This window comes from Leptonychotes weddellii, chromosome 6, assembly GCF_054177405.1.
Source record: "Leptonychotes weddellii isolate Sample4059 chromosome 6, ASM5417740v2, whole genome shotgun sequence".
Classification (NCBI taxonomy): Eukaryota; Metazoa; Chordata; class Mammalia; order Carnivora; family Phocidae; genus Leptonychotes; species Leptonychotes weddellii.
The window spans coordinates 13,545,925-13,572,114 of NC_138374.1; the positions used below are offsets into that span (position 1 = coordinate 13,545,925).

Here is a 26,190-nt window from a genome sequence, read left to right on the forward strand (position 1 = left end):
CTTTTGAAGAGTTTTGTCAGTTTGTTTTATAGACTCTTCCTCAATTTGGATTTGTTCAGATCTTTCCTCATAATTACATTAGTCTTATGCATTTACAAGAACAGAAGTGATGTTTTGGTCTTTTAGGGCAACATATCAGGGGGTGTACGATTTCTTCATGTTTTATTACTGATGGTATTATAACCCTGATCATTTGGATAAGGTCATGTCTGCTACATTTTTCTACTATAAACTTACTATTTCCCCCTTTGTAATTAATAAATGTCTTGTGGGAAGATACTTTTGAGACTTTGCGAATGTGCTGTTTTACCTTATATTTTCTCCCATTAATTTTAGACTCCATCAGTTGTTCTTGCCTGCAGTAATTACCACTGTGGTATTTGTCTAAGATGACTTTTGTATCTTCCTTATTCTTTACATATCCATTAACTAGAATTCTACTGTAAGGAAGAGCCGGCCTTTCTCTGCCACTTATTAACTTATTCAATTTTTTACGTATGTTAGTATGGACTCATGGGCATTTAATTTATTCTTTGAGTCATAATCCAGTGGTATATGTATTTATTCTATTGTTCGTTGTTCCAGGTTTGGCAGATGGTTGTTCCTTCAAGTGGGCTTCTATTTCTTTCCAACATGTCTTCATAACTTTTTGAACACTTAACTTTTGAACACTGAAACCATAAGCTGTCCCAAGCTCATCTTGCATTTTCCTTTCCTGGCCTTGGAGTCAACCATTTCTCTGGAAAGCTCTGGTTCCTTTTATTGTAGACTGTTGTTAGGAGACCCAGAGATGCGAACTAAGAGTGTTCATTGCTACTGAGGTTATCCTGCTTCCAGGCCCTCTCAGGGGACACAGTGAAGAAACATACATACATACTCTAACCCACACACACACATCTGCATTTCTATATATATCTACATATATGTGAATAAGCTCTTGCTGATGCTTCTCATTCCAATCCAGTACCATAGAACTCATTCAACTCTTCTCACTATCCCCCTAGATGTATCTTTATTTCTCTGATAGTGAGAAACCCAATTCTCATGATCCATAATGTATTTAACCTGTTTAACACTAGGATAGACCTAGTGTCAGCATTGCAAACCCACGCCCCCCACCACCATTTCCAAAGAAGCAAATGCACTAACTATACTGTAATGTTTGCATATGGTTCTGTTTGCTTTAGCCTTATAGCACACGGTCAAAATATTATTTTGTCAAGTTACTTAGGCTGTTCTTTTCTTTCCTATCCCCTCTGTGCAGGTATGTTATTCACTTGGAATACATTTAGGTTCATTTTTTATGTTTTGTCTTCCATTTTGGGTTCCCCATATCTTGATTTTCTTTGTTCATTTATTGGGTATGTGAAACACTACAATGTTTCTAGCAGTATATAAAAAGGTACTCAAAGAAGTGTCACTCCCCCCTCATCCCTCATTCCTATACCCCCTCTCCTATGCCTCCATTTTCATATTCCATTTCCATCCCACTCCCTGTAGGTAAATAATCTCATTAGTTTTTGTTTTATGTTTCTTGTAATCCGAAAAATTGAGTAGATATTTGTATATTTTTTTAAATTTCCTTATTTCTTATATGAAAGATAGCATACTCTAGATAGTATTTTGCACTTATGTTTCTCACTAATAACATATCCTGGAAATAATTTCATATCAGTTTATAGAGATCTTTCTCATCTTTTTTTTCACAGATGCATTGTACTCTATTTGTGGATGTACTATAATTTATTTTTATTACTTTCCTATGTATTCTCATTTAAGTTGTTCCCAATATTATGTGATTAAAAACAATGCTGAAATGAATGCCCATGTATTGTCATATTACTGGAAGTATATTTTAGGGTATATTCCTATGAATGGGATTGCTGGGTCAAAAGAGTGCAAGTGTAGTTTTGTTAGATATTTATTGCCAAATTCCCCTCCAAGGGGGCTGTACCAGTTTGCATTTTCATGAGCAATGTGTTGTCATACTTTCTAATTCTCACCACATGATAGGTGAGAATACTTGTAATCTTAGAAATACTTGTAAAGCAGAGGAAAAAGGAAGTTGAGGTAAAGCTCAGATGGACAGAAAAGAGGTGTACAAAAAGCTAAAATGGGACTCTGTAGTGTCCTGACAAGACTTTCAGTCACCTAAGGAGACTAGGAAACAAGGATGATTTTGAAGTGTTGGGGAAAGTGAAAAACATTAATGCAAAGACTAAAGTGACCCCTGGAGATATAAAGGGAAATAGAACATAATCTGTAATGCAGTAAGCGTAAGAAAGGTTTAAAAAGATTGACTTGTTTTAACATGTAAGAGAAAAGGCTAGTAACAAATATAAAAATAGAGAGACTCAAAGTGTTTGAAAAATCTCAGTCTTGAAGAACAGCTGTGATCTAAAAACCCACAACAAAGGATATAGAGGCCACGTAGCCAAGCAAGAATCAGAGCAGACTGTAAAAGGATGGTCAAGCAGCAGAAGCAGGGTCTGGTGACTTACTCCTAGGCCACCAAGAAAAGGAGTAGGGACTCTGATCCTACTTAAAGCACCCAGAATGAAGAGAAGCCTAGGAAACATTTATTTTTAAGAAAAGAAAAAAGGATGGTCTTAGAAATGGTTAAACAATGGTCTTGTGAATGACCAAATCATCAAAGTAAGATTTTTATATATGAAAAAAAATACTCAAAGACCCAAAGAAACCTGTTAAATGTAGGGGAAAAGACCACATATTGCAAAATGACTAACATGACTTTAGACAAATAGCCCTTTAGAAGGGGCTGAAACAATAGCCCTAGTCAGCAATGAAGAAACAGGTGATTGAACCTCAGTAAAGTTTTTGATCCTATTTCAAAAACCAAATTTTAGGCCAGAGATTAGGGAAGTTTTTTTTTTTTTTTTCATTTTTTAAAATGAGAAACATATAGAATTAATTTATAGTAAGGCGTCTATAACAAGTACATGAGAAAATGCAGTTAAAAATTTGCAGTGAGCTTAAGAGGTGGACTCTGGGAAGTTAGCACCAGTAAGGACAAATGAATAAGAGAAAGGAGTAAAATAATTAAGCACATGTACTGAGTTTCTGTTATGTTCTAGGCACCACTTAGCCCCTGGAGATATAGCGATAAATAAGGGGAAAACCCCTGCCCTTAGCTTGTCTGGGTAAAATAGAGACACTGTAATAAAAATGTTATAGTAATAAATAAAAAACAAAGGAGTGGACTGAGGATGGAAACAGGTTTCACAGAGGAGGTGACCCTTGAAATGACATTCTCTTATTGGAAGGGGAGGTGTGGGTGTTGGTGTGTGTTGGAGGATAGTTCAGGCAGAAGGACTAGTACATGCTCAGGACAGGGGTGTGGTGTATCTATAACATCAAAGTGTATTTTGAAAATCACTTTAGCATCCAGCAATGTGAAGTATTTCATATCTCCCTAAAATCTCATATTTGTAGATAACACAAATGGGCATAGGGCATGAGAATGGAGCTTAGAATAATGGGATTAAACTTCAAAAATGACCTTGAAACATCAGAGAAACTAACTGAAATGAACTGCTCCCTCTTCTTGTGCAAGAAAAACAGTAGGTATAAATGCAAGATGCAGAATGGCAGAAAGGATCAGGAAGGGACAGAGAGGTCCTACTGAACTGTGCAGGGAAAGTAACCAGCAAGGCAAGGCAGCTGGTTTTAAAAGAGATGTTAGCACTAAGGCACAATGAAACTAAAGCCAGAGAGAGCCACCTGGGCTCTAGAACGATGGGCACTAAGGAAGTCTGTTCAGGTGAACTTCAGTTTCCTCATCTTTTGAACAAAGGGACAGAACCATCTCTAGAATCTCTTTCTATTCCACAATTCTCAAGCCAATGACCTTTGGGAAGGTTGAAGGACATTCTGAGAGCCACGAGGTGACCCAAGCTGGAAGACATAGGCTTTACAAGGCACGGATAGAGGACTGGGAGCAGTGTGTTGAACCTGACCTGGGATGTGATCTCAAAACTGCCTTCTACCATGTGATGGATTATTATAAGGAACACGGTCAGCTGTTCTCTATTTCTGGAGGGATGAGAACAAAAAAAAAAAAAAAAAGAGAGAGAGAGAACAAAAGAAAATGGGATCAAATTGCAGTGAAGACTGCTAAATAACAGAACGAATTAGTCCCAGAAGTTATGGGCATGCCTTTTGGGAAAGTCTTTAGAAACAGTCTGTCTGTCCAAGATGATTCTGGACAGGGTCAACAGCTGTGGCTGCAAGCCATTGGATGAGCCAGATGTCATTTCAGTGCCCTTCCTATCTCTGTGTTTCTGCAATTGTATAATATTATGCATAAATAGAGTAATACTGAATTACCCCATTTATACATTTTATGTATCTATTAATATGGACAACAGTTTCCTTTCCATTTTACCAGTAAAGTTTTGAATACAAATGTGACTCAGCCTCTCTCCATTACAGCTCTACATTCAGAGCTAATTGCCTTGCAGAAGACTTAAGGAGTCATTTTTCATTATGATGGTGAGCAAGGAGAAAGCAGATGGCACAGTCATGTTATTGATTTGATGATCCTTGCCTGGTTTGTTGAATAAATGGAACTGAATGTATGGTCACTGCATCCAGACTTTTAGGGCCTTCAACGTTCTGTTCAAATTATGTCAGCAGGTTCATGGGGCAAGAATTCATTTATTCCTCCAAGGCTTCTAAATGATAACTCCAGGCGTCAAGTAGAACTCCTCAAAGTACTTCTTTGGAGTCATGCTCTTAAAGAAAAGGATGAGCTCTTTCTTAAGTTTTGCCAATGCTTTATCTGCATGACCACCCTGAACTTGCTGCCCATCAGTTATGGATGTAGACCCAACTTACATGGGCTATGCTCATCGGCAAGTAATACTGTGGATAAAAGGAGGCAACTTACTCACTTTGCAGAGGACCATTAACTCTTTCCCTACAAGTCCTTGAAGAAAGATGATTCTGGCCTTAAGTGGTTAATGTTGTTATAATCAATGTTTACCTTTTTTAGAGTTACAACACTACTACCATTGGTTCTGGCTCCTCCACTGGGCTCTTCATTAAGAATGAAGGGGAAGTCACACTCAAAGATACCTTTGGTAGGTCTTGTGGCACCATTTTATAGTAAATGATAGGAGATTAAATCAACTATCAGTATAACATGGAATTTTTAATCAAAACTTGAATATACTCCTTCCAAATGAATTTGCTAAGGAACGACTGGCCCTTTGGAGTGGTCACCAGAAAAATGTTTATGTGCAAAGAAGAAATTCCCAGGGCCCTCGACCCACATTTTCTTAGCAGTTTATCAGTTTGCTGGTAAGGAGACATATTTTCTCAAGCCATTTAATTTTCCTTTTTGGATCTAGGGAATTCATATCTGTCTGCCATTTCTGGGCCCTGGTAAAAGGTACGCAGTCCTGCCTTCTGGCAAAAGGGGATTATTATTGTGGTCTTTTCTTACCAGACTTTACAACATGGCATAGTAAACATGAGGTCGGGTTAAATTCCCTCCTTCCACGAGAGATCCAGAGACCTTGGTTCTAGTTCCCACTGAGCTACAAGCTTCACAAATCTCTCCCTATCTCTGGGTCTCCAGGCTTTTTTTCTCTTTTTCTTCCTTCCTTTCTTTCTTTCTTTCTTTCTTTCTTTCTTTCTTTCTTTCTTTCTCTCTTTCTTTCTTTCTTTCTCTCTCTCTCTCTCTCTCTTTCTTCCTTCCTTCCTTCCTTTCTTTCTTTCTTCCTTCCTTCCTTCCTTCCTTTCTTTCTTCCTTCCTTCCTTCCTTCCTTCCTTCCTTCCTTCCTTCCTTCCTTCCTTTCTTTCTTTTTCAATAGGCAGGATAGAAGTAGATGGTTTCTAAGTCCATTTCTAAAGCTCCAAAACTACTAAAATTCTCTGACATTCAGGATTACCCATCTATCTTTGTTAAAGGCAGGTGGCCTTCTGCCAAATTCCCCTAAATGTATGTAAAGCAGGACTATTTAATTCATGGCCAATTAAAAGTGAAACATCTTACTAATTGGAAGTTTTATATAGAGACCATGGTGTCAGCCAGCATAGGAAATACTAGCAGGCTGACTTAGGCTTTAAATTTTATTCATACCTGCAAAATTCGTATTTTGTTGTTTTGTTGCTTTGAAGGCAGCTTACTTACTCCAGACAAATTTTGATTTTCCCCTTTGGCTTTGTAAGTTGATTTATTGATTTGCTTACTTTTTCCTATTTTTCTCTTTGACCACAGTGATTATTTACCAGTCAATTCTAGAAATACCTGAACAGAGTGGTAGGTGGGGAGAAAAGAAAAGAAAATGTGTTGGCCATGCTTTCGGTGCTGGGGGTCTCATTTTTCACTTGATCTTAGCCAAAAGGCCGAGAAGCGATGGGGGTCTCATTTTTCATGTCCATAAATTCTGACTTTCCATGTGAGTTTGTTTCTAATTAATGGCACAAGATAAAAATTAAAATCTCAAATGGGAGGACCATGGCCATGTCACTTCACAGAGACACTGGGCAGGGAAAGAAAAAGCTTGCACTATCCCTCAAAGCATATAGCTAATGGCCTTTGACCATAACCAACCCCACTCTCTGCTATCGTCATGGGGGGAAAAAAGGATTTGGATAGAGCATTATAGTGTGAGATTTTCTGGTTTTAAATTCTGGCTCAATAACTTATTTACTCTGTGATTACAGGAAAGTGACTTAACCTCCAGGAGTTTATTTTTCTCATCTGTGAAAGAAAGGTCATATTATATATATATTTATTATATTATACGATAATTCAAAGAATGGTAATGAACATAGAGCAGAGTCACAACAAATGATATGTGTTAATAATAAATAAACAGCAATTGATACTTTTTATTTGCCAAATGTATTTTGTGAAGTTATCTGTCCTGACTATATGTTGTATCTTATATATCTTAATTAATATGTAATATCTTATTCCATAAGATTCAAAATTATTTTTCTTGTCATAAAGGGTGGAACCTAGTTGTGCTCTTTGAAACTGAAATAACATGGTTTTGTAAAAATTATTATCCAAAAAAGGAATCAATGTTCAAATCATAAAAATAAAATAAGTTTATGATAGGTTTAGTACATGCTACATTGGAAATATAAAGTGCCTTATTGTTTGTGTCATATTCCCCTAATATTCTGATTTTCCTTGGACCTTAAATCTAAGCAACCTAAGTTTTAATATTTTTCATCAAAGGTACAATGTTGAGCTTGATTTTAGTCCCCAAGATAGGTAACGTGAATCTTACACGAATCATAAATACACAAAATCCAGTCTATCAGAGATTATGGGCCTGAAGTAAAATTATAACTAGTAAATTGTGCATTTGTATTTTATATATATATATATGTATAAATATATATATATATATACACGTTCTTTCTACATATTTTTTGGTGAGGAAGTTCTATCATTTAAGGATAATTAATTTTATTCATCAATTAAATATTTATCAAGCAACTACTAAGTACCAAAACCTTGTTAGCAGCTAGGGATTCAAAGACAAAATAAGACCCAGCCACTGCCCTCCAAGAGCTTATTACCTGGGAAGAAAGTTAAGGAAAGTACACAGTGACTCTGATACATTTTAGGAGGCGGTAAAGAATTGAACCAGTAAATCCTATGGGACTTCAAGGAGAGTGAGGTTATGTTTATATGGAGGAAACTGAAGGCTTCATGGAAAAGGAATTGGCTTTTGAACTGGGCTTTGGAAACAGGCAGCTAAGAGGGAGAGCACATCTCAAGCATGAGGAACAACAGTGTATATGCCAAACAACACACGTACACTCATGGAATCATAGGAAGAAACATACATGTGGAATTACAGGCCTGGCAGCCATCATAAAAATATACCGTGTGGTCACCTTCCTTATTTTATAGATGAGAGAACTGAGGGTCCAAAAGGTTAAAATAACTGCCCAAGGGTGGGCTCGTTTGTGGTGCTCTGCAGGTGGGCGTTGGCAAGGATTCTGTGGGTGGACGCCAAACCCGAAAGAATGCTGAAGAGAGGTTGAGGAGGACCTCACACTCCAGACTAAATGTCTGGACTCACTTCAATAAGCAATAAAATGCCAGCAAAGGCTTATGAGGAAGAGAATGATATGATTAGAATTGTGCTCTCTTTTGGCAGAAGTCCAGTGACAGCGGCCAGTGCCCAGATGAAAACTGGAGACAGGAAGAACGGCAAAAACAAGATGTCTGCTCTATCTGCCAAAGGGGTAAAATCTACAGAGCTCTGTGATTATTTGCATGTAAAATGGGAGAAAGAGAGAAGACAAGCAACTCCAGGATTTCAAACTTGAGCCACTCTGAAATGAACTGTACAAAAACAGTAGGGAAGTAGGCGGTGGTAACAGGGAGAGAGTCAAGGAAGAGTGACATTATGCTTAAAGAGCAGCAAATCCAGGTTGTGATGCTGGTGCTTAATAGGTGAGCAGGGTTGGCTGGAGATCCAGAGTTAGGAGTCAGCTCCCCTGTCCCTGTGAGTGGAGAGGGCACGACCCTCGAGGGACTGGGTGGAGAAGGATGAGAGGTTGGCTAAAGGATTCCAGGCAGATGAGGCAGACCAAGAACAGAGGGGAGGTGCTCTACGTCCATCATCTCTAAGTAGGTGCCTGAGGTAGATCAAGGCACACCAGAGGGGAGAGTTTCCAGAAGCTGGAGAGGCGAGGTGGGGACTATTCAACTGTCAAGCAGGCCGGAGACATAGTAGCAAGTGAGAACGGAGGAAAGGGCATTTGAATGACTGTTTGTCATTTTGTTACTCCCTTAGAATGATATTAAGCTTAGTAACTGTATAACTCTCTCTTTAAGCACTGTCTACTCTATGTCCATAGCACCTAACACAATTTGTCATTATGGGTTTATTTGTGTGACTATTTATTTTGTGTTTATCTCCACATAGGCTGTAACCCCTATAGGGACAGGAACTTGCTGTTTTTTTTCACTACCGTACATACAGTGCCTGGCATGTAGCAGACGCGTTTAAATATTTCTCAAATTAATAAAGGTAGTACGAGAAGATTCACAATAACTATATAACGATATTTTGGATAGAGGATAAAATTATTTCCTACTATTGATCTGTGGGCCTTTTTAATAGTAGGTGTGTTTTTGACAGAGTCATATTTATTAACAATAATCTCAGGTATTTGTTCTTTGTTGTTACCTGGGTTCTCTGCCTAATTTTATAGTTTATTTTGCCATGAAATGCCCCTTCCTTGTTTCTTCTTTATGAAGATACATATGGTGCATGTAAATAATATTTGGATTTGAGGTTAAAAGTAACTACCATGCCAGATTTTTGATAACGAAGCCTTGATATGGTTCAGTAGTTTAATTTCTTTTTCCAGCCACCTCTAACAGAGAGAGTGCTAAGATTAGATCAACAGGTGTTTTTCAACAAGTGTGAAGATACAGTGGCAAAGTTATGGAAGGAAAATAGAGTCCTAAGGGACAGGAAAACTCAGAAGCTTCTGGAAAATGTGAATTAGCTTAAAAAACTGGCTTCAGAGGAAAAGAGTCCCACACTGAGAACCTGCAGACCCAATCTATCTCTGGGACTGCAAAGACCTACTTTTCACTGGTGCTGTGGGATAGTAATAGCTACTTTCCAGAATCATTAAGAAGGTTAAACCAATGACTGTATGGAAAGCACCCGATACAATGCTCAGAATTACTAGTTCCCTTTCTCCCACCTCTTTTTCATTTAATTAAACCAAGGTCTCTTTTGTGTCATCATTATCCATGACACTGTGAGTAGACTATCATTTTAAACATTATACAATATTATAGATTTTTCAAAATAATCTGGTCATCCTGCCAAAACTTCCAAGCCTAAAGAAAAAAAGATTCAAAACCTTAGACTTTCTACAGTATTCTTTTTGGTAATGTTAGACTCAATCAAATGTGCGGCAAGATCAGGGCAAAATTCTACTTTTAGTTGAAGCACATAGCTCCTTTTTTGGCTTTGGACATCTGGGTCCCTGGGATTTTTAATCCAGTGAGAAGACTTAATTTGCTTCTTATTAGTGAGAATCCATAAACTACGAAATCCATAATCTTCCATCACAAAGTTACAGCAATCATTATCATTTTCAATTTAGGCTTTTGAAGAGCTCTATTTACTTTGTCCACATTTCATCTTAATGTGACTCTGAAACGCTTGAGGACCTTGCCATCCAAGGTGATTGGAGACATGCCTGGTTGTTTAGTGTCATGCAGCAATTACTTGATGGGCCCTGTTTTCATGGGAATGTCAGTCTTTCAACCATTTTGAGGTCAGTAGAGAAAGTGGTGTAGAGTGTACAAATGTCAACAGCAGAAATCCCACATTAACCCGAACAGTCTGGCATGGTTGGCAGGAGTTTCTCACAAAGGATAGAGTAATGAAGCAACAGGTTTACGGGGTGGGGGAGCTGGGAACCTAATTAGTCCAGCTTCAGGAATGCCAAAAAACCTATTTAATATCTTTTGCTTTTACTCTTCTAAGCCACCAAGAGGAAGAATTTCTCACAAACACCTAAATGCATTACATTAAAAAAAAAAAAAAAGATTAGTGCATGGGGTAATCTGATGGATGAATCTGCAGTTTTTCTTTTGACCTCTGTTAAGATGAAAGCCATGGAAAGGACTTCACACATTTTAGACCCTTATTACTTGCTAAGAATTCCTAAAACACTTTCTGGTGGAAAGAAAATAAACTCCAAAGACAATGTCATATTTTAAATTAAAAAAATTACTAGCTGCTGCTCAAAAGAGATGGCTAAAAAACTAGCACTTGTGTATCTGTGAATCATTTATTTGTCAGTGCTGACATTCAGTTTCAGAGAGACCACCATGCTCCTCAGATGCTTCCACCTTCTCTTTATCCCCAGACTTATCCTTGTCTTCAGGGCTTTTATTCATGGTAATGAAGAGTGCCTTAGGAAAAGCATCACTGAACATTTGGAAAGCTACATTTCAAAAAAGGGCCTTGTAAAAAATGTTGGGACTGGGCTAAGGACTGCAAGAGAACTTTTAATCTAATAAATAAGACTTATTAGTCATTGAATAGGTATGCTAATATCTGGAGCATAAGTCGCTCAAGGGCCAGGAGAAGGCTCCCAGCACCATGTTCATCCCATAGTAGGGATGGGGTCAGGAGTCGATCCATGAAGCTCCTTCTCTATCACCATCATCATGAAAAGTGTTTTTGAACTGCTTTCTGTGTGTAGGGCACTGGGATAAGCACAGGCACATATTCCCACCACCTAGATTCTACCATTAACATTACTTTACTTGCTTTATAATATATCTGTCCATCCACCCCATCCTACTATCCATACATCAATACGATGTTTTTGATGCATTTCAAAGTAGACTGCAGACAGCAGATAATATTGTATTTTGAAGTAGACTCAAAGACTATTCTTAATCCTAGAAAAATACCTAGAAAACATTTATTAGTATTTTTTTTAAAAAACAAAGAACAAGCTCATCCTGAATTATGCACACACATATTCAACGTAGTTCAATCTACAGGCTCTGAAAAAGTATGGTAAGTTAACTCAAGGTTTTGTCTACCTTTATCAACTCTATAGACGTTTTCAGCTCTCCCCCAAATGTTGGGCTTTGTGAAGACATGGGCTATGGATTATAGACAAATAAGCTCTCTGCTACAGATCATCAGGAAAAATTACCTGGCATGTTAGCTATCAGTATTTTTTTTTCTCTATACTCTAGTAGTTTCCTAATTATTCCTTGAGTGTAGAAATAGAGATTTCTATGCCTCAATTCCCTCATTTACAAAGTGAGTTTTATAATACTGATTGCACAGGCTTGTCATGAGAATCAAATGTGAAAAATAAGAAAACACTTTGTAAAGAGTAAAGCACTATGCACATCTAAGATAGCATTATCGTTAGTCATCATAATGCATCTGCAATCGAACACAGCTGAGGTAATTGTCCACACTGCTACTTGGTTCTTTCAAATCAGTCAAAAAGATTTCAGAGGTTAAAGGGACAGAGTATTGGCAGTTGCCTTCACTCTGCCCATCTGTACGTCATCTTGTCAAGGATCTAGAAGAACCTTGGTGTATATCATACAGACTTGTTTTCATTAGTGAAGTGTTTGTTTTGGAAATCATCCCAGCCCTAAAACAATACTTCCATTAGCTGGGCACAGTACCTATAATTATCCATCTTATCTGACCTGTGCCAAACTATTCTACTTGCTGCATCCCATTTATATTTACCTTGGTGGTTCTGAAAGAAGAGCAAGGCATTCATTCACTCAACATATGAGAAAGTAGAGAATGTTTATTTCTTTGAATAAACATCTACAAATAAACTTTGTGTAGAAATTCCTGCAACAAGATATCATCAGGTACCATAAATGACAAATCATTTTTAAGTGATGGAAACCCTCTGTCTCCATATGGGAAAAACTCTTGTTACATGTATATCTAAAATTTATAGGGTATAAAGTAATGTAGCTTCCATTTTTGTGTCAGGATGGATACAAATCAAGAAAGTGAGGAGCAAGGTCAAAGCTAGCTAGGGAACCAAGAAAAGATAAAATAATCAGGGAGGTGAGTTCAGTATCAACTACTGTTATTGAGAACTTGCCAGATCTCTGGCACATTTTGCTTAAGGGGAATTGAAAAGAAAGACAGATTTGAAATTACCCTTACCCTCAAAAAGCATCCATTTCAGAAGAGTTGGATAGAGCAAATAATCGGAGATGGAAAAATTACACATTGTAAGTAAATGGAATGGAATATGTAAAAAGAGAGAAATAAGCATGGTTTGTGATTTAATTACAAGTTATACTCAACATTGTGTGTGTGTACAATGTGGACAACATCACAGCAATGAGAAGACCTCTAATAGGACACATACAGTTACGCCCAAATTCAAAATATGATTTTCATGTAGGAAAAGGAGAATCAGAGGCAAAGGTTGGTTGTGCCATCTGAGGGGGAGGATTCCCTGGCCCATGAGCTCCAGCTGTCTGGTCTGATAACAAGAGCATATATTAAATATACTGAGATGGTGGCATCAAGCTATCATCCTCTGACATACTACACATTCCAAACATGCAAATAAACTCCTTAATTTGGTTCCATAATTATGAAGCAAACTTCTAATCACATTTATAATTTTGGCATCCTATATGACACGCATACTGGGAAAAAATAAGCAGCCCGAAAGGGTCAAAAACTTGCCATGCTAGTGAGATTTCTCACTGTAGTTACAACAAATTGGGGTGTGTTTGAATATACATAAACACGTATATTACACAAACATACATACATATTTAACATGTAGTTTTAAGAGAAACACTGGCAAATCTGAATTTATAGCAATGCAGATTTCTAGATATTTTGGTAAAAGTTTGCATTCTAATAAATTCTACCATGCTTCACATTAGAACCATGTAAATATCCTCACTGTGCTGCTTGGTAGTATTGTTTATTTCTTCTGTTTAGTCTATATGTTTTGCTTAACTGCTGATGGCTCCACATTCATCTTACCTGACTGTCCAGGAGGAGGGGCACCTGATGATCCTCGTGGTAGACAAAGGAAAACAGTCAGAACAGCAGCTCTGTTCCCGGCACATGGTTCAATGGCTATGGGTTTGGGTGCTCCCTGAAAAAGAAAACCCAATTTTAAATTCACATAATTGACAGGACATTGCTATTTTACTTTTCTCCTACCCATGCTTCAGTCAGCTAAACTGTACACTCCTAGGTGTATGGGGACACACAATGTCTCATTTTTTAATAGTTCAACTGAATATTTTCTCATAGTAATATAGTGTTTTTGTAGTGGTGGTCATTAACATTTAGAAGACATTTTTTTTCCTTGGGGAGTTAAAAATTGGCACATATTTTTGAAAAGTACTCTGTTCTATTTTTAGCTTGTTTTATTTCTTTAATAGACTTTATTTTTTAAAATTTTTAGACTTTATTTTTTTAATAATTGTTATAGGATTATTTTTTAAATTCACATATAATGTATTATTGGTTTCAGAGGTACAGGTCTGTGATTCATCAGTCTTATATAATACCCAGTGCTCATTACATCACATGCATGTGATGTAGACTTTATTTTTTAGAGCAGTTCTAGGTTCACAGTAAAAGTGAGAGGGAGGTACAAGATTTCCCCTACACACTTTGCCCTAACATATGCATAGCCTCCCACATCATCAATTGCCCCCACCTGAGAGGTATATTTGTTACAACTGATGAACCTTCAGTGACACATCAGACTCATCAGAGGTCCATAGTTTACATTAGGGTTCACTCTTGTGTTATAGTCTATGGGTTTGGACAAATGTAAATGACACATATCCACCATCATAGTATCATACAAAGTATATTCACTGCCTAAAAATCCTCTGTGCTCCACCTATTCATCCCTTCCTCACTACCCCAAACCCTGGCAACCACTGATCTTCTTACTGGCTCTATAGTTTTGCCTTTCCCAGAATGTCATATAGTTGGAATCATAGAGTTTAGCGTTTTCACGTTGACTTCTTTCACTTAGTAATAAATATGCACTTAAGGTTCCTCCACGTCTTTTCATTCCTTTTTAGTGCTGAATAACACTCCATTGTCTGGATGTACCAGTTTATTTATCCATTCACCTTCTGAAGGACATCCTGGATGCTTCCAAATTTCCACAATTAAAAATAAAGCTACTATATGGAATACCTGGGTGGCTCAGTCAGTGAAGTGTCCAACTCTTGACTTTGGCTCAGGTCATGATCTCAGGGTCATACGATTGAGCCCCACATCAGGTCCCACACTGGGCATGGAGCCTGCTTAAGATTCTCTCTCTCTCTGCCCCTCCCCACCACTTGCATGTGTTTTCTTTAAAAATATAAATAAATAAAATAAACAAAGCTACTATAAACATACATGTGGAGGCTTTTGTGTGAATATAAGTTTTCAACTCCACTGGGTAAATATCAAGGAGTGTGACTGCTGGATCATATAGTAGAAGCACGTTTAGTTCTTTAAGAAACCATCAACTGTCTTCCAAAGTGGCTGTACCATTTTGCATTACCACCAGCAATGAATAAGAGTTCCTCTTGCTCTGCCTCTTCACCAGCATTTGGTGGTGTCAGTGTTCCACATTTGGGCCATTCTAATAGGTGTGCAGTGGCATCTTGTTGCTGTTTTAATTTGAACTTCCTCTGATGATATGTGATATGAAGCATCTTTTCATACGCTTATTTGCTATTCTGCATGTCTCCTTTGGTGAGGTATCTGTTAAGGTCTTTGGCCCACTTTTAATTTTCTTGTTTCTTATTGTTGAGATTTAAGAGTTCTTTGTGTATTCTGGAAAGCAGTTTTTTATCAGATGTCTCTCTTGCAAATATTTTCTCCCACTTTGTGGTTTGTCTTCCCATTCTCTTGATATTGTCTTCTGAAGAGCAGAAGTTTTTGATTTTGATGAATTCCAGCTTAGTAATTATTTCTTTCACAGATTGTGCTTTTGGTGTTGCATCCAAAATTCATTGCCAAATGCCAGGTCATCCAGGTTTTCTTCCAGGTTATCGTCCAGGACTTTTATAGTTTTGCAGTTTACATTTAGGTCTATGATCCATTTTGAGTTAATTTTTGTGAAAGGTATAAGGTATCTATCTAGATTCATTTTTTTGCATTGGATGTCCTATTGTTCCAGAACTGTTTCTTAAAAAGTCTATCTTTACTTCATTGCATTGCATTTGATCCTCTGACAAGGATCAATTGACTATATTTATGTGGATCTATCTCTGCACTTTATTCTGTTCCATTGATCTAATTGTCTATTCTTTCACCAATACTACACTGTCATGATTACTGTAGGTTTATAGTAAGTCTTGAAGTTGGGTAGGGTCTGGCCTCCCGACTTCAATACTGTGTTGGCTGTTCTGGGTCTTTTGCCTCTCCATATAAAATTTAGAGTCAGTTCGTAGATATTCATAAAATAACCTGCTGGTATTTTGATTGGGACTGCTTTGAATCTACAGATCAGGTTGGGAAGAACTGACATCTTGACGATATTGATTATTCATATTCATGAACACAGAATATCTTTATTTAGTTCTTTTTTATTTTATTCATCAGAGTTTTGTAGTTTTTCTCATGCAGATCTTGTACATATTTGTTAGATTTATACCTAAGTATTTCATTTTGAGGAGTAGTAGTATAAATACTATTATATCTTTAATTTTAAATTCTACTTGTTCATTGCTGGTATGTAGGAAAGAAACGGACTTGTATTTTAACCTTGTATCTTGCAACCTTGCTATAATTGCTTATCATTCCAGGAGTATTTTGGTTGATTCTTTTGGATTTTTCTACATAGAAAATCATGTCATGTGTGAATAAAGATAGTTTCATTTCTTGCATCCCAATCTGTATACCTTTTTTTTTTTTTTTGCATTTTTTTTTATTCTTATGTTAATCCCCATACATTACATCATTAGTTCTAGATGAAGCGTTCCATGATTCATTGTTCGTGCACAACACCCAGTGCTCCATGCAGAACGTGCCCTCCTCAACACCCACCACCAGGCCAACCCATCCTCCCACCCCCCTCCCCTCTAAAACCCTCAGTTTGTTCCAATCTGTATACCTTTTATTTCTTTTTCTTGTCATAATGCATTAGCTACAACTTCCAGTACAGTGTTGAAAAGGAGTGGTGAGAAGGGGACATCCTTACCTTGTACTTGATTTTAGTGGGAATGCTTCAAGTTTCTCACCATTAAGCATGATGTTAGCTGTAAGATTTTTGCAGATATTCTTCATCAAGTTAAGGAGGTTCCCCTCTATTCTTAGTTTACTGAGAGTTTTTATACAGCTTTTATAGGAAAAGTAGGCTAAATACTTGATTTCCTTTTATTTATCAATTTTCAAAATAACTATTTGCTAGCATTCTCCAAACATGAAAATTCATATTATCATTATAAATTTATAACTTTTAATATTTCTGATGTGTTTCAATTGATAGCTGTTATAATTTTGTTTTTAGTTTTATTAATTGTTCAAATTGTACTATCTTTGAACAATGAGAATATCTTCAAATTGGCTCCTGAGTGCTAACATGACCACAAAAGCCTTTGATAGCTTCCTTGTCTTTTGCCTGTCCCAGACCTATAATCAGACATTTCTCTAAAGAAGCTTGCTGGGAAGTGGTATTAATTCCAGACATAAGAGGTATTGCTACTGGGCTGGCCATTTTTCTAGGAAGTTTTAGGCAACAGAGCTCAGTGTCATAAATTGAATTTCCAAAGAAGCAGACTTCGTGGGAGATAGAGTTAGCAAGCAGAGGTTCTTACGGTAAAAAAAAAATGTAGAAGGAAAAAGAAGGAAGCCTCATTAGACAGAGGGAAAGGGCTGAACTGAGATGCAGGGCCAAGAGGAGACCTAGAGCCAGAATAATCTTTCAACAATCAAGTTGGGCCAAGAGGGCCTGGCCTTTATACTCCCTCAAAGATCAGTTCTTACATATCATTGCCCTTGGGAAGGGTCATGACCTTGGAAAATGTGGCTCTCTGCTTGTGATCGCAGCAGTTTTACTACTGATTTTTTTATTTTATTTTATTTATTTATTTGAGAAAGATCGAGAGAGAAAGCACGAGCAGGGGAGAAGGGCAGAGGCAGAGGGAGAGGGAGAAGCAGACTTCCCGCTGAGCAGGGAGCCTGATGTGGGGCTTGATCCCAGGACCCTGAGATCATGACCTGAGCTGAAGGTAGATGCTTAACCAGCTGAGCCACCCAGGCACCCCTTTACTACTTCTTTGAGTTTTTGTATCTCTTTTCTCTTAGATTGAAAATCTTGATACCTAGTAATACTGATAATTACTTTTATTATAGCATAAAATACAATTTAAATATAGTTTTTTATATTATATGTGACAATAGAATTAATTAAAATTGATTTCTTTGTAGTTTTGGGGATTTTTTGTCTTAAGGATCCTACTAAGAATATACTGCATGTTTAAATACTTCATGTTTAAAATCACTTGGAAAATAAAATAAAATAAAATCACTTGAAATAGGTCCTCTCTGTGTGGTTTTGCCACTGATTCCATCCCAATTTAGGTAAGTTTGTGAATTCAGAGGTTGATTGTTTTGAGGGCTTGTTCCCCTTTCCATATTGCTTTATAATTTTAAGACTTTGATATGGCTTCAGGGTCAGATCTAAAAAATAAAGTACACTTAGAGAGGTTTACCATCCACCGTTGTTCCCTTCATGTTGTTCCCTTTTTAGCAAGTAAGTTTTTGTGTGGATAGAAGTTCTCAAATCCTTGGAGTAAATATCAAGGAGTATGACTGCTGGATTGTATGGTGCCATGTTTCATTTTAACACCAAATCCTGGCACAAAAGAGATGTGCAGTAGGCCTACATTTGAATAAATGAATACATGTCACTATATTTGATGGGTAGTCTGTGCGCCACAAAGTTATGCAACTTTTGTTGCTTTCTCATAATTGTTTCCTGCCAGCAATGATGTACTACCCAATACAGTTTATCTAATTAAGTGATCACAACCCAAAATATTTTGTTAGCATATCTTCAATATCACTTCAGTGAAATACGTATGTCATAATCACCAACTAAGACACTTGTATAAACAATATGACCTTAGGAATAGAGTAAATGAAAATATGATAATAATTACAGTAGTAATAGCTAGTATTGTATTAAGTACTATACTATGAATTAGATATTCAAAATTCTTTACATATATTAACTCATTTAAATCTTACAGTGAGAACACTGAAGCAAAGTTAAAATTACCTATTTAAATGTATATAACTAGGAAGGAGCAGGGCTGAGATTTATACTCAGGCAGGCTGCCTCCTGAGTCCATTCTCTTAACCACACAATGTAGTTTATCATATGTGTGCATATACAAACAAACATGCACCCACACACGTACATAAATACATGTGCAAGCACACAGGTGTGCAAACACACACATTCTATGCACACACGTGTGGACCCAAACATGCACAAGGAATTTAGGTGTAAATACAATGTCACCTCTGAAGCAGTGAGGATATCATTTTAGCATAGGAAAGGTGATTTTGGCTACCTCACTGAAAAAACTGCAAGTGAGACATGGCTGACATGTCAAAGCAACATCTATGCATGAAGACAAAATAGAAGAAAAAAATGCCACTGGTTTAATTATTAGAACAAATGATTTGTTCGGGGTTTTTTGTTGATCATATTTGAACTTTTCAGAAGAAATACAGACATATGCAGTCATTCACCAAGAATATTTTAGAATACTGCCGTTTCCAGAAAGTTTAACGAGGCATTAAAGATAAAATATGTCCCCTTTCATGTAAAACTTAGACTGAAATTTCTGGTGACAACAGTTTTATATGATTATAAAGGATTTCTCCTTTATAGCAACATAAATCTCATGTTTAAAAATTTTCCTCATACAGATACATTTCGGGAGTTTTCAATATAAAGGTGAAAGTGGCCATGATGGCAGAAGTAAAGGGCATAAAATTCTTCCAGGAATATGCTGTAAGCCATGTTGCAATACTTGCATCAAGTTACATGATCTACGGTTTTACACTTTCAAGCTTACATTTAATTTAACAGACTTATTTTTGAAAATGTTAAGTCAAAATCAGCATAAGTACATAGATATTCTCCAATGATGTAAATATTTAGAGAATAGGCTTGTCATATTCCAAGGCTAACAGAAAAATACTATGAATGTTTTGAACCATATTTCTAGGCTTCTGAAATTTATTCTAATTTAATAAATGCAAAGTATATGTAAAGGTCAATTGGGTAAAATATACTAAGAGAAAATAAAATGAATTCAGGCTAAGATAATGGTGATATATCAGAAATATTAAAATCCTCTTTAATATACTTAAGAAATACTTCTCCTCTCTACCGTCAAGCAAGGTTTTCTTTGTTGTTTTGTTTTCAAGCTCTCAATGCAATACTTGGAACTATTCAAAATATCCAAATTCATGTTAAAATACTTGATTACAAAAATGATGAGAAAATAAGTTTATGATTACAACAAAATAAAACAAAACAACAACAAAAAATAGTTGAGAAACAGTGGTTCTTGGTTTAGAGGATATAGAAAAACAGGAAACAATCTGAGAGTACATCAGTTGACTGTGTTGTCAGGCTACCTTTCTGCTGTTTTTAACACTGGAAGATAAGGTTTTAAACATCAAATGCTAATGCCAAAAGCACCAACTGAGAGAAAAATTAGTAAAAAAAGAACTGTAAATTTCGGGTGGAAAATGACTTAATTATTTAACATCAGAGAATCAGCAACAGATGAAGAGTGTAGTAAAATATCTTGACCATGGAAAAGGAATTATGCTTGTATAAAAGCCACTTCTGTGAAAGCGTCCTCAGTAATTCCTTACTCTTAATTCTGCTGCTATTTTACAGAAAACATTCAGAAATTTCTTTATATTGATAAACTATATGAAAAGAGCTTATAATTCTGTTTTAAAATCAAACTGGCTTATAACTTTTTCTATTTTGGCTATAAAATTTTAATAAAAGGATATTAGCAAAAATATGAATTAATTCATTTTGTTAAAAATATTAATGACTAGCACAGCTCTTTGACTTTTCTGGCAATAATTCACATAATTTAAAAAATTATTTCCAAAGAATCTGTAGGAAATCTCACTTTCAATAAAGAATTTTAAATAAAAAAGGGAAAAAAACCCACTTTATAGCACTTGATTTTTGCAGCAGAAAACAGCAAAACCCCATGAATGATATTTCTGATACCTTGAGGTTTGCCAGTTGTTTAGCAATAGATACATAACCATGAATCAAAATCATTTCACAATGACATAACATGTTCATTGAACTGTGCAATTTATCATGCATTTTCCATGGCTGCCTTTGAAAGAGATAAGGCATGGGTTTGTTTGCCCACAGCACTTAGAGACTGTGATTTACTTCCAGGCAGTTTCATATTTGTTGTACTGCAAGAAGCTGGTGTTAGACCGTGCCAGAAAATATCATTGACAGTTATATAATTAGTAGTCCTTGTTTATTAAGCACACAGCACTTTTAGAGTGAAAAAGACTTGTTTTGTTCACTCTAGTGTTTTTGAAACTATTGTACTCATACTTTCAAGTTCTTGTTTTTAGAGGCAAAAATTCTGTGTTATCTCTTTCCATTTATCAGCTATTAAAGACAAGCAAGTTACCAGAGAAGCTTCTGGAATCATAAGGATTTTTAAGATGACTGTTCCTAAAATTTATAATGACTGAAAAAGAAATACTCCGAAAGAGAGGCCACCATTTGACATAGCTTAGGAAAATGCTACTGCAAGAATCACGGGATGCTTGGAAGATACCAATGGGCAAAGTGGGCTACATACTTGTTCCTTCCTCCATTGGCCCGCTCAAAGAGTAAATGAGTGAGTGATTCACTTCCAGAAATCACACTGAAGCCCCATCACTGAAAACTCTCACCCCAGCAGCTGAGGATTTAACAGAATTATTTGATGTCCTTGGACTAGGCCTCAGAAGATTAATAATAATAATAATAATAAAAGATGTTTCCTTTCTCAAAAACATTCACTATTTTCAAAGTAAGTTTGCAAACTCAAATTCCTTCAAGGCCCAGGTGGGTAATTTAATAATAGCTAACATTTCTTCAATGCTCACAATATGCCTTGTGCTGTGCTACATGCTTACGTGAGTTTAACCTTACTCCATGAGCTAGGAACTATTCCCATTTTACAGATAATGACACTGAAGCTCAGAGAGTTTAACATAATTAGAGTTGTAGACATAATAGATGACAAAGCCATGGTTTGGAACAGTGTAACCTATCTTCTGAGCTTGTATGCCTAACCATTATGCATAATGCCTATAGTAGGTAAGAAGACTGTCTTAACTTCTAGAATAAGACAACAAAAAGTAGTGGGTACTACAGTGAACTGGAAAGTATAAGATCTCTTTAAAGACATTAGATCTCAAAATTGTTGCTGTCAAAAGAAGACATCTATGGGCCAAAATGGTTGATGGCTGGCACTTTGTGATCTTTGTAATGTGAAGTCCAAAATGGCATTTCAGGATTGCCATGCTCTTGTCAAATGTCATCTTTTCTCATCTTGTATTCTGCACAAGCTCTGTGTTTTAGTCAATGTAAGTGTTCACTATTCAACAGCAGTGCCCAGGGTTTCCGGAATGTGTGCTGTCTTCACTCATAATATCCCTACTGTCTAGGAGATCCTTCCTATAGGCCTCTAATTTTTCTAAAATCATTCAGCCCCAAATCCAACTCATCCATGAATCCTTCCTTGGTCTGAGGTATTGAGTCTCTCTCCCTTTAGTTCTTTAATTGTACCTTTTAGGGTCCTCCTCATTTTTCACCTTGAATGACACTCACAAATACCCTATCGTCCACTGAACAATCTCTTTGAGGACAGGCCCAGTTTCTTATTCATCCCTCTTGTCCCTGCACTCATCTCTCTCTTTGAAATGCCTAAGCATGGTCCCTATGCCACCTTTGGGGACTTACGTCTCCCAGTCTTTTACTCTAGCTATTGATGTGTATGTCATATGTCTCTGTTAGATTTCTGCTCCACCAAGCCAGATACCATGTTGGATTCCCCTTTGCTTTACCTATATCATCTAATAGAGTATATTTTTCACATGATAAGTGAGTGAATTAAAGAATAAATGAAATTGTCACATGGTAGGCATGACTCAGTTCTCCAAATTATGGATACTAAGGGGATCATAAAACATTGAAAAATAATATTAACTAACATTTGTTGAGTACTTAACTAGGTTTCAAGTGCTATGCTAAGCATTTTACATGCATTATTACATTATTTTCTATAAGACGAAGAAATTAAAATTCAGAAAGGTCAGATAATATTCTCAGGGTGACACAGTGAGGGAGGGGCAGATCCAGGGACAGACTGAAACTCAGATCTGTCTGATTCTAGTATCTTGGTTTTTAACCACCTTAGGATACTGCTAAAAATACAGCTTAAGAAGACTAAGAATATCTCATTCTTTCAGCCTGGCTATTAATGTAGGAATGAACTTAAGATATCACTTTAAAAGTCATACGCATGCACCTGCCTCATTCTTGAGGCAGGGACTCAGGGTTCAGAACATTTGAGTTCTTGGACCAACTCTGCTACCATGTATTTGTGTGATACTGGGTATGTTGCTAAGTCAATTTCCCCAACTGAAAAATGAACAAATAGGTTGTATGATTTTTAGGGTCCCTTTAACATTCTGTGACTATGATTTATGGACAAGCTCCAGTATGTGTAACATACCAATATCTAAGTACAGTGAAATTTGAAATTTCCAATCTTTAGTCATTTTTTTCTTGTTCAGTTACTTTAAATGACACGTCTAATTTTTAAAGCACATTATCATACCATATGATGAACACATCACATAAGACTAAATGGCCATCATCACATGCCAAAAAAACAATTAGAAAATTGAATCAAGGAATTAAGGATTAATGTGGATATGTTATACCTGTCAGCAGTAATAAGTGTTTTGACAAGGACAGAATAAAGTCTGACAGTATGCACAAATACTAATCTGATATATGAGTGAAATATTAAAAATGCAAACAACTGCACATTAATCACTCTAACATTTCCCTACTAAACTACTTTTAATGCTATTCTTATCAAAATCCATCTATAAATAAAAATGAGTCTTTTCAACAGCTTGCACACCTGGGTATTTGCAGTTTAATGAGTGTTTATATTGATATGAAATTTAGTTTTTAGTCACATTAGGAAAATAGAATTAATTTACTGAGCATAGAATTAAGTCAGCCTAATGGCTTGGCTTACAGCTAATCAAGGGCGTTGATTCCATAGGATCAACAAATACCAAGACTCCAGATCTCCAGCACAGATTCTCTGATTTCATTGTTTACACTTGGGAAAAATGAAAGTGAAAATCATATTCCTTCCTAATTTACTATTTGCTCTGCATGAAATGATAAAGGAAAAAACACATTAGCTAGCTTTACTCACTAAGAGAAGAATTCATATTAATAAAAGAAATTAAGTTGATGGACACTGTCAAAACCAGGTTTAAACTGCATTAGAAGCAAACTCAAAGAGAATAAAGTATTACATGTGGGAATGGGTAAAGGAATAAAACATAATATTCACAGAATCAGTATGCTGCTCTTGAGATTCCAAAGGTATTCCAATTGTAAGCTTAATTTTCATATTGTACCAAATATTTTTTCCTTTGTTGAAATGCCTCCATGTTTGATCTCTGTTCAAAATTTCTCACTACACACACACACACACACACACACAGAGGTTTATATCTATAGTATAATATCTGGTTTAACTGAGATTTTCAGTTATTTTAATTGTGTGGGACTGACTTGGGGAGTGAAGAGGCTGCTTGTGATCGCAGCAATTTTACTACTGATTTTTTTATTTTATTTTATTTATTTATTTGAGAAAGATCGAGAGAGAAAGCACGAGCAGGGGAGAAGGGCAGAGGCAGAGGGAGAGAGAGAAGCAGACTCCCCGCTGAGCAGGGAGCCTGATGTGGGGCTTGATCCCAGGACTCTGAGATCATGACCTGAGCTGAAGGTAGATGCTTAACCAACTGAGCCACCCAGGCACCCCTTTACTACTGATTTTTAAACATGTAGTTAGCTCCCAGAAAATGAGGGTATTATCTCCTTTGGAGATATTAGATAATCATGCTTTGCCCTGAGTTGGTCAATAAATATGAATGCTAATAGGAGGTGACTTTGAACATATTATCTTTAAAAGTTGATTCCTGACAGTATTTTTTAAAATTTGAAATAGATTATTTATTAAACAGTTGCCAAACTGCACTTTTCTCTAGTGCAAAAAGCAACCTATCCACTGCACTTCATATATTTATTTCAAAACTGGGACCATCCTTTTTGACCTCAAAAAGTATTAAGTGTGAGAGACAGATGTGCCTGCCGAATCAACTGACTTCCTGTCTTGCTTAAGCCCGGCCCTGTGCTTCTGTTCAGGCCACTCTATCCACCCGCACTACTGGCCAACATCTACCATTTCTGCAAGATCTGGCGTAAAACTCATCTGCAAGAACCCATCCCAGGTCATCCTAGGCCACTCCAAGACCTCCTCACTCTACTTTCTCTCAACAAGTAGGAGTTGGGGCACCTGAGGGGCTCAGTCGTTTAAGCATCTGACTCTTGATTTCTGCTATGGTCATGGTCTCAGGGTCATGGGATCGAGGCCCTCACCAGGCTCCATGCTCAGCACAAAGTCTGCTTGAGATTCTCTCCCTCTGTCCCTCCCCCCATGCGCTCCCGCTCTCTCTCTCTCAAATAAATAAATAAAATCTTTAAAAAATAATAACTAGGAGTAAATCATTTTCCCTATCATAACCACTGAAGGGAAGTGTAATGTGGTTAAGAGAACAACCTTTAGCAACCCCTGCCTAGTTCAAGGTCCTACTCTCTCATCCATCTAAATGTGACATTGGTCAAATCACAACCTCTCTGTGCCTCAAGTTTCTCATCTAGAAAATGGAAATAACTATATACCTTCCTCATAGTGTTGTTATGAGGATTAAAAAAATTTCTCTCTCTCTCTCTCTCTCTCTCTCTCTTTCTGTATCTGTATCTATATATCTTAGGGCAGAGAAAATATTTTTTTAAATCTCTGTTAATAGTTTGAAACAGATTTATTAAGGAACTCAATCTCCAGGAGAGAATTTTATTGACGGCTTATAGAGTGGAGAAAATCTGACCTCAATGCCAAATTTCCTATGTCACATCAACACTGCCACTGAAAATCTGCCTATTTTCCCCTGCTTTGATCAAGGTGTCTAATCTGACTGACAGCATTATGTGTTACACAGAGTAGACTTTCTCTGGCACCTAGGAGGGACGACTAGGAGTTCATTAGGAGAATGAGGAAGGATGGAGATTTCTAGCAGAAGGAAAAGCATGAACACAGAAGTAAAAGGCACAAAGCTTGTTTTGGAAATTGCTAGAAGTTCACTGAGGATAGAACCTAGGAAATGTTCAGGAGTCAGGGATGAGAAGAGACCAGATAGAAACACTGGGACCCTCTGTGAAACTGCTCCCTCATCAGTCCCTCAGCACACTTCCTGGCTGGGATGACTGGGATCATCACTACTTGCCTAGAAAGTC

At 36.8% G+C, this 26,190-nt stretch overlaps 1 protein-coding gene across 2 annotated transcripts in view; it reads right to left on the minus strand.

The window, feature by feature from the left end:
• Positions 1-26,190, minus strand: part of LOC145722133 (attractin-like protein 1) — a 163,525-nt gene that overhangs the window by 121,178 nt on the left and 16,157 nt on the right. For both annotated transcript variants that reach the window (XM_081823460.1, XM_081823461.1), the window contains exon 2: positions 13,539-13,653. In XM_081823460.1, the coding sequence (XP_081679586.1) occupies positions 13,539-13,653 (115 nt within the window). The remainder of the gene's footprint in view (positions 1-13,538; positions 13,654-26,190) is intronic.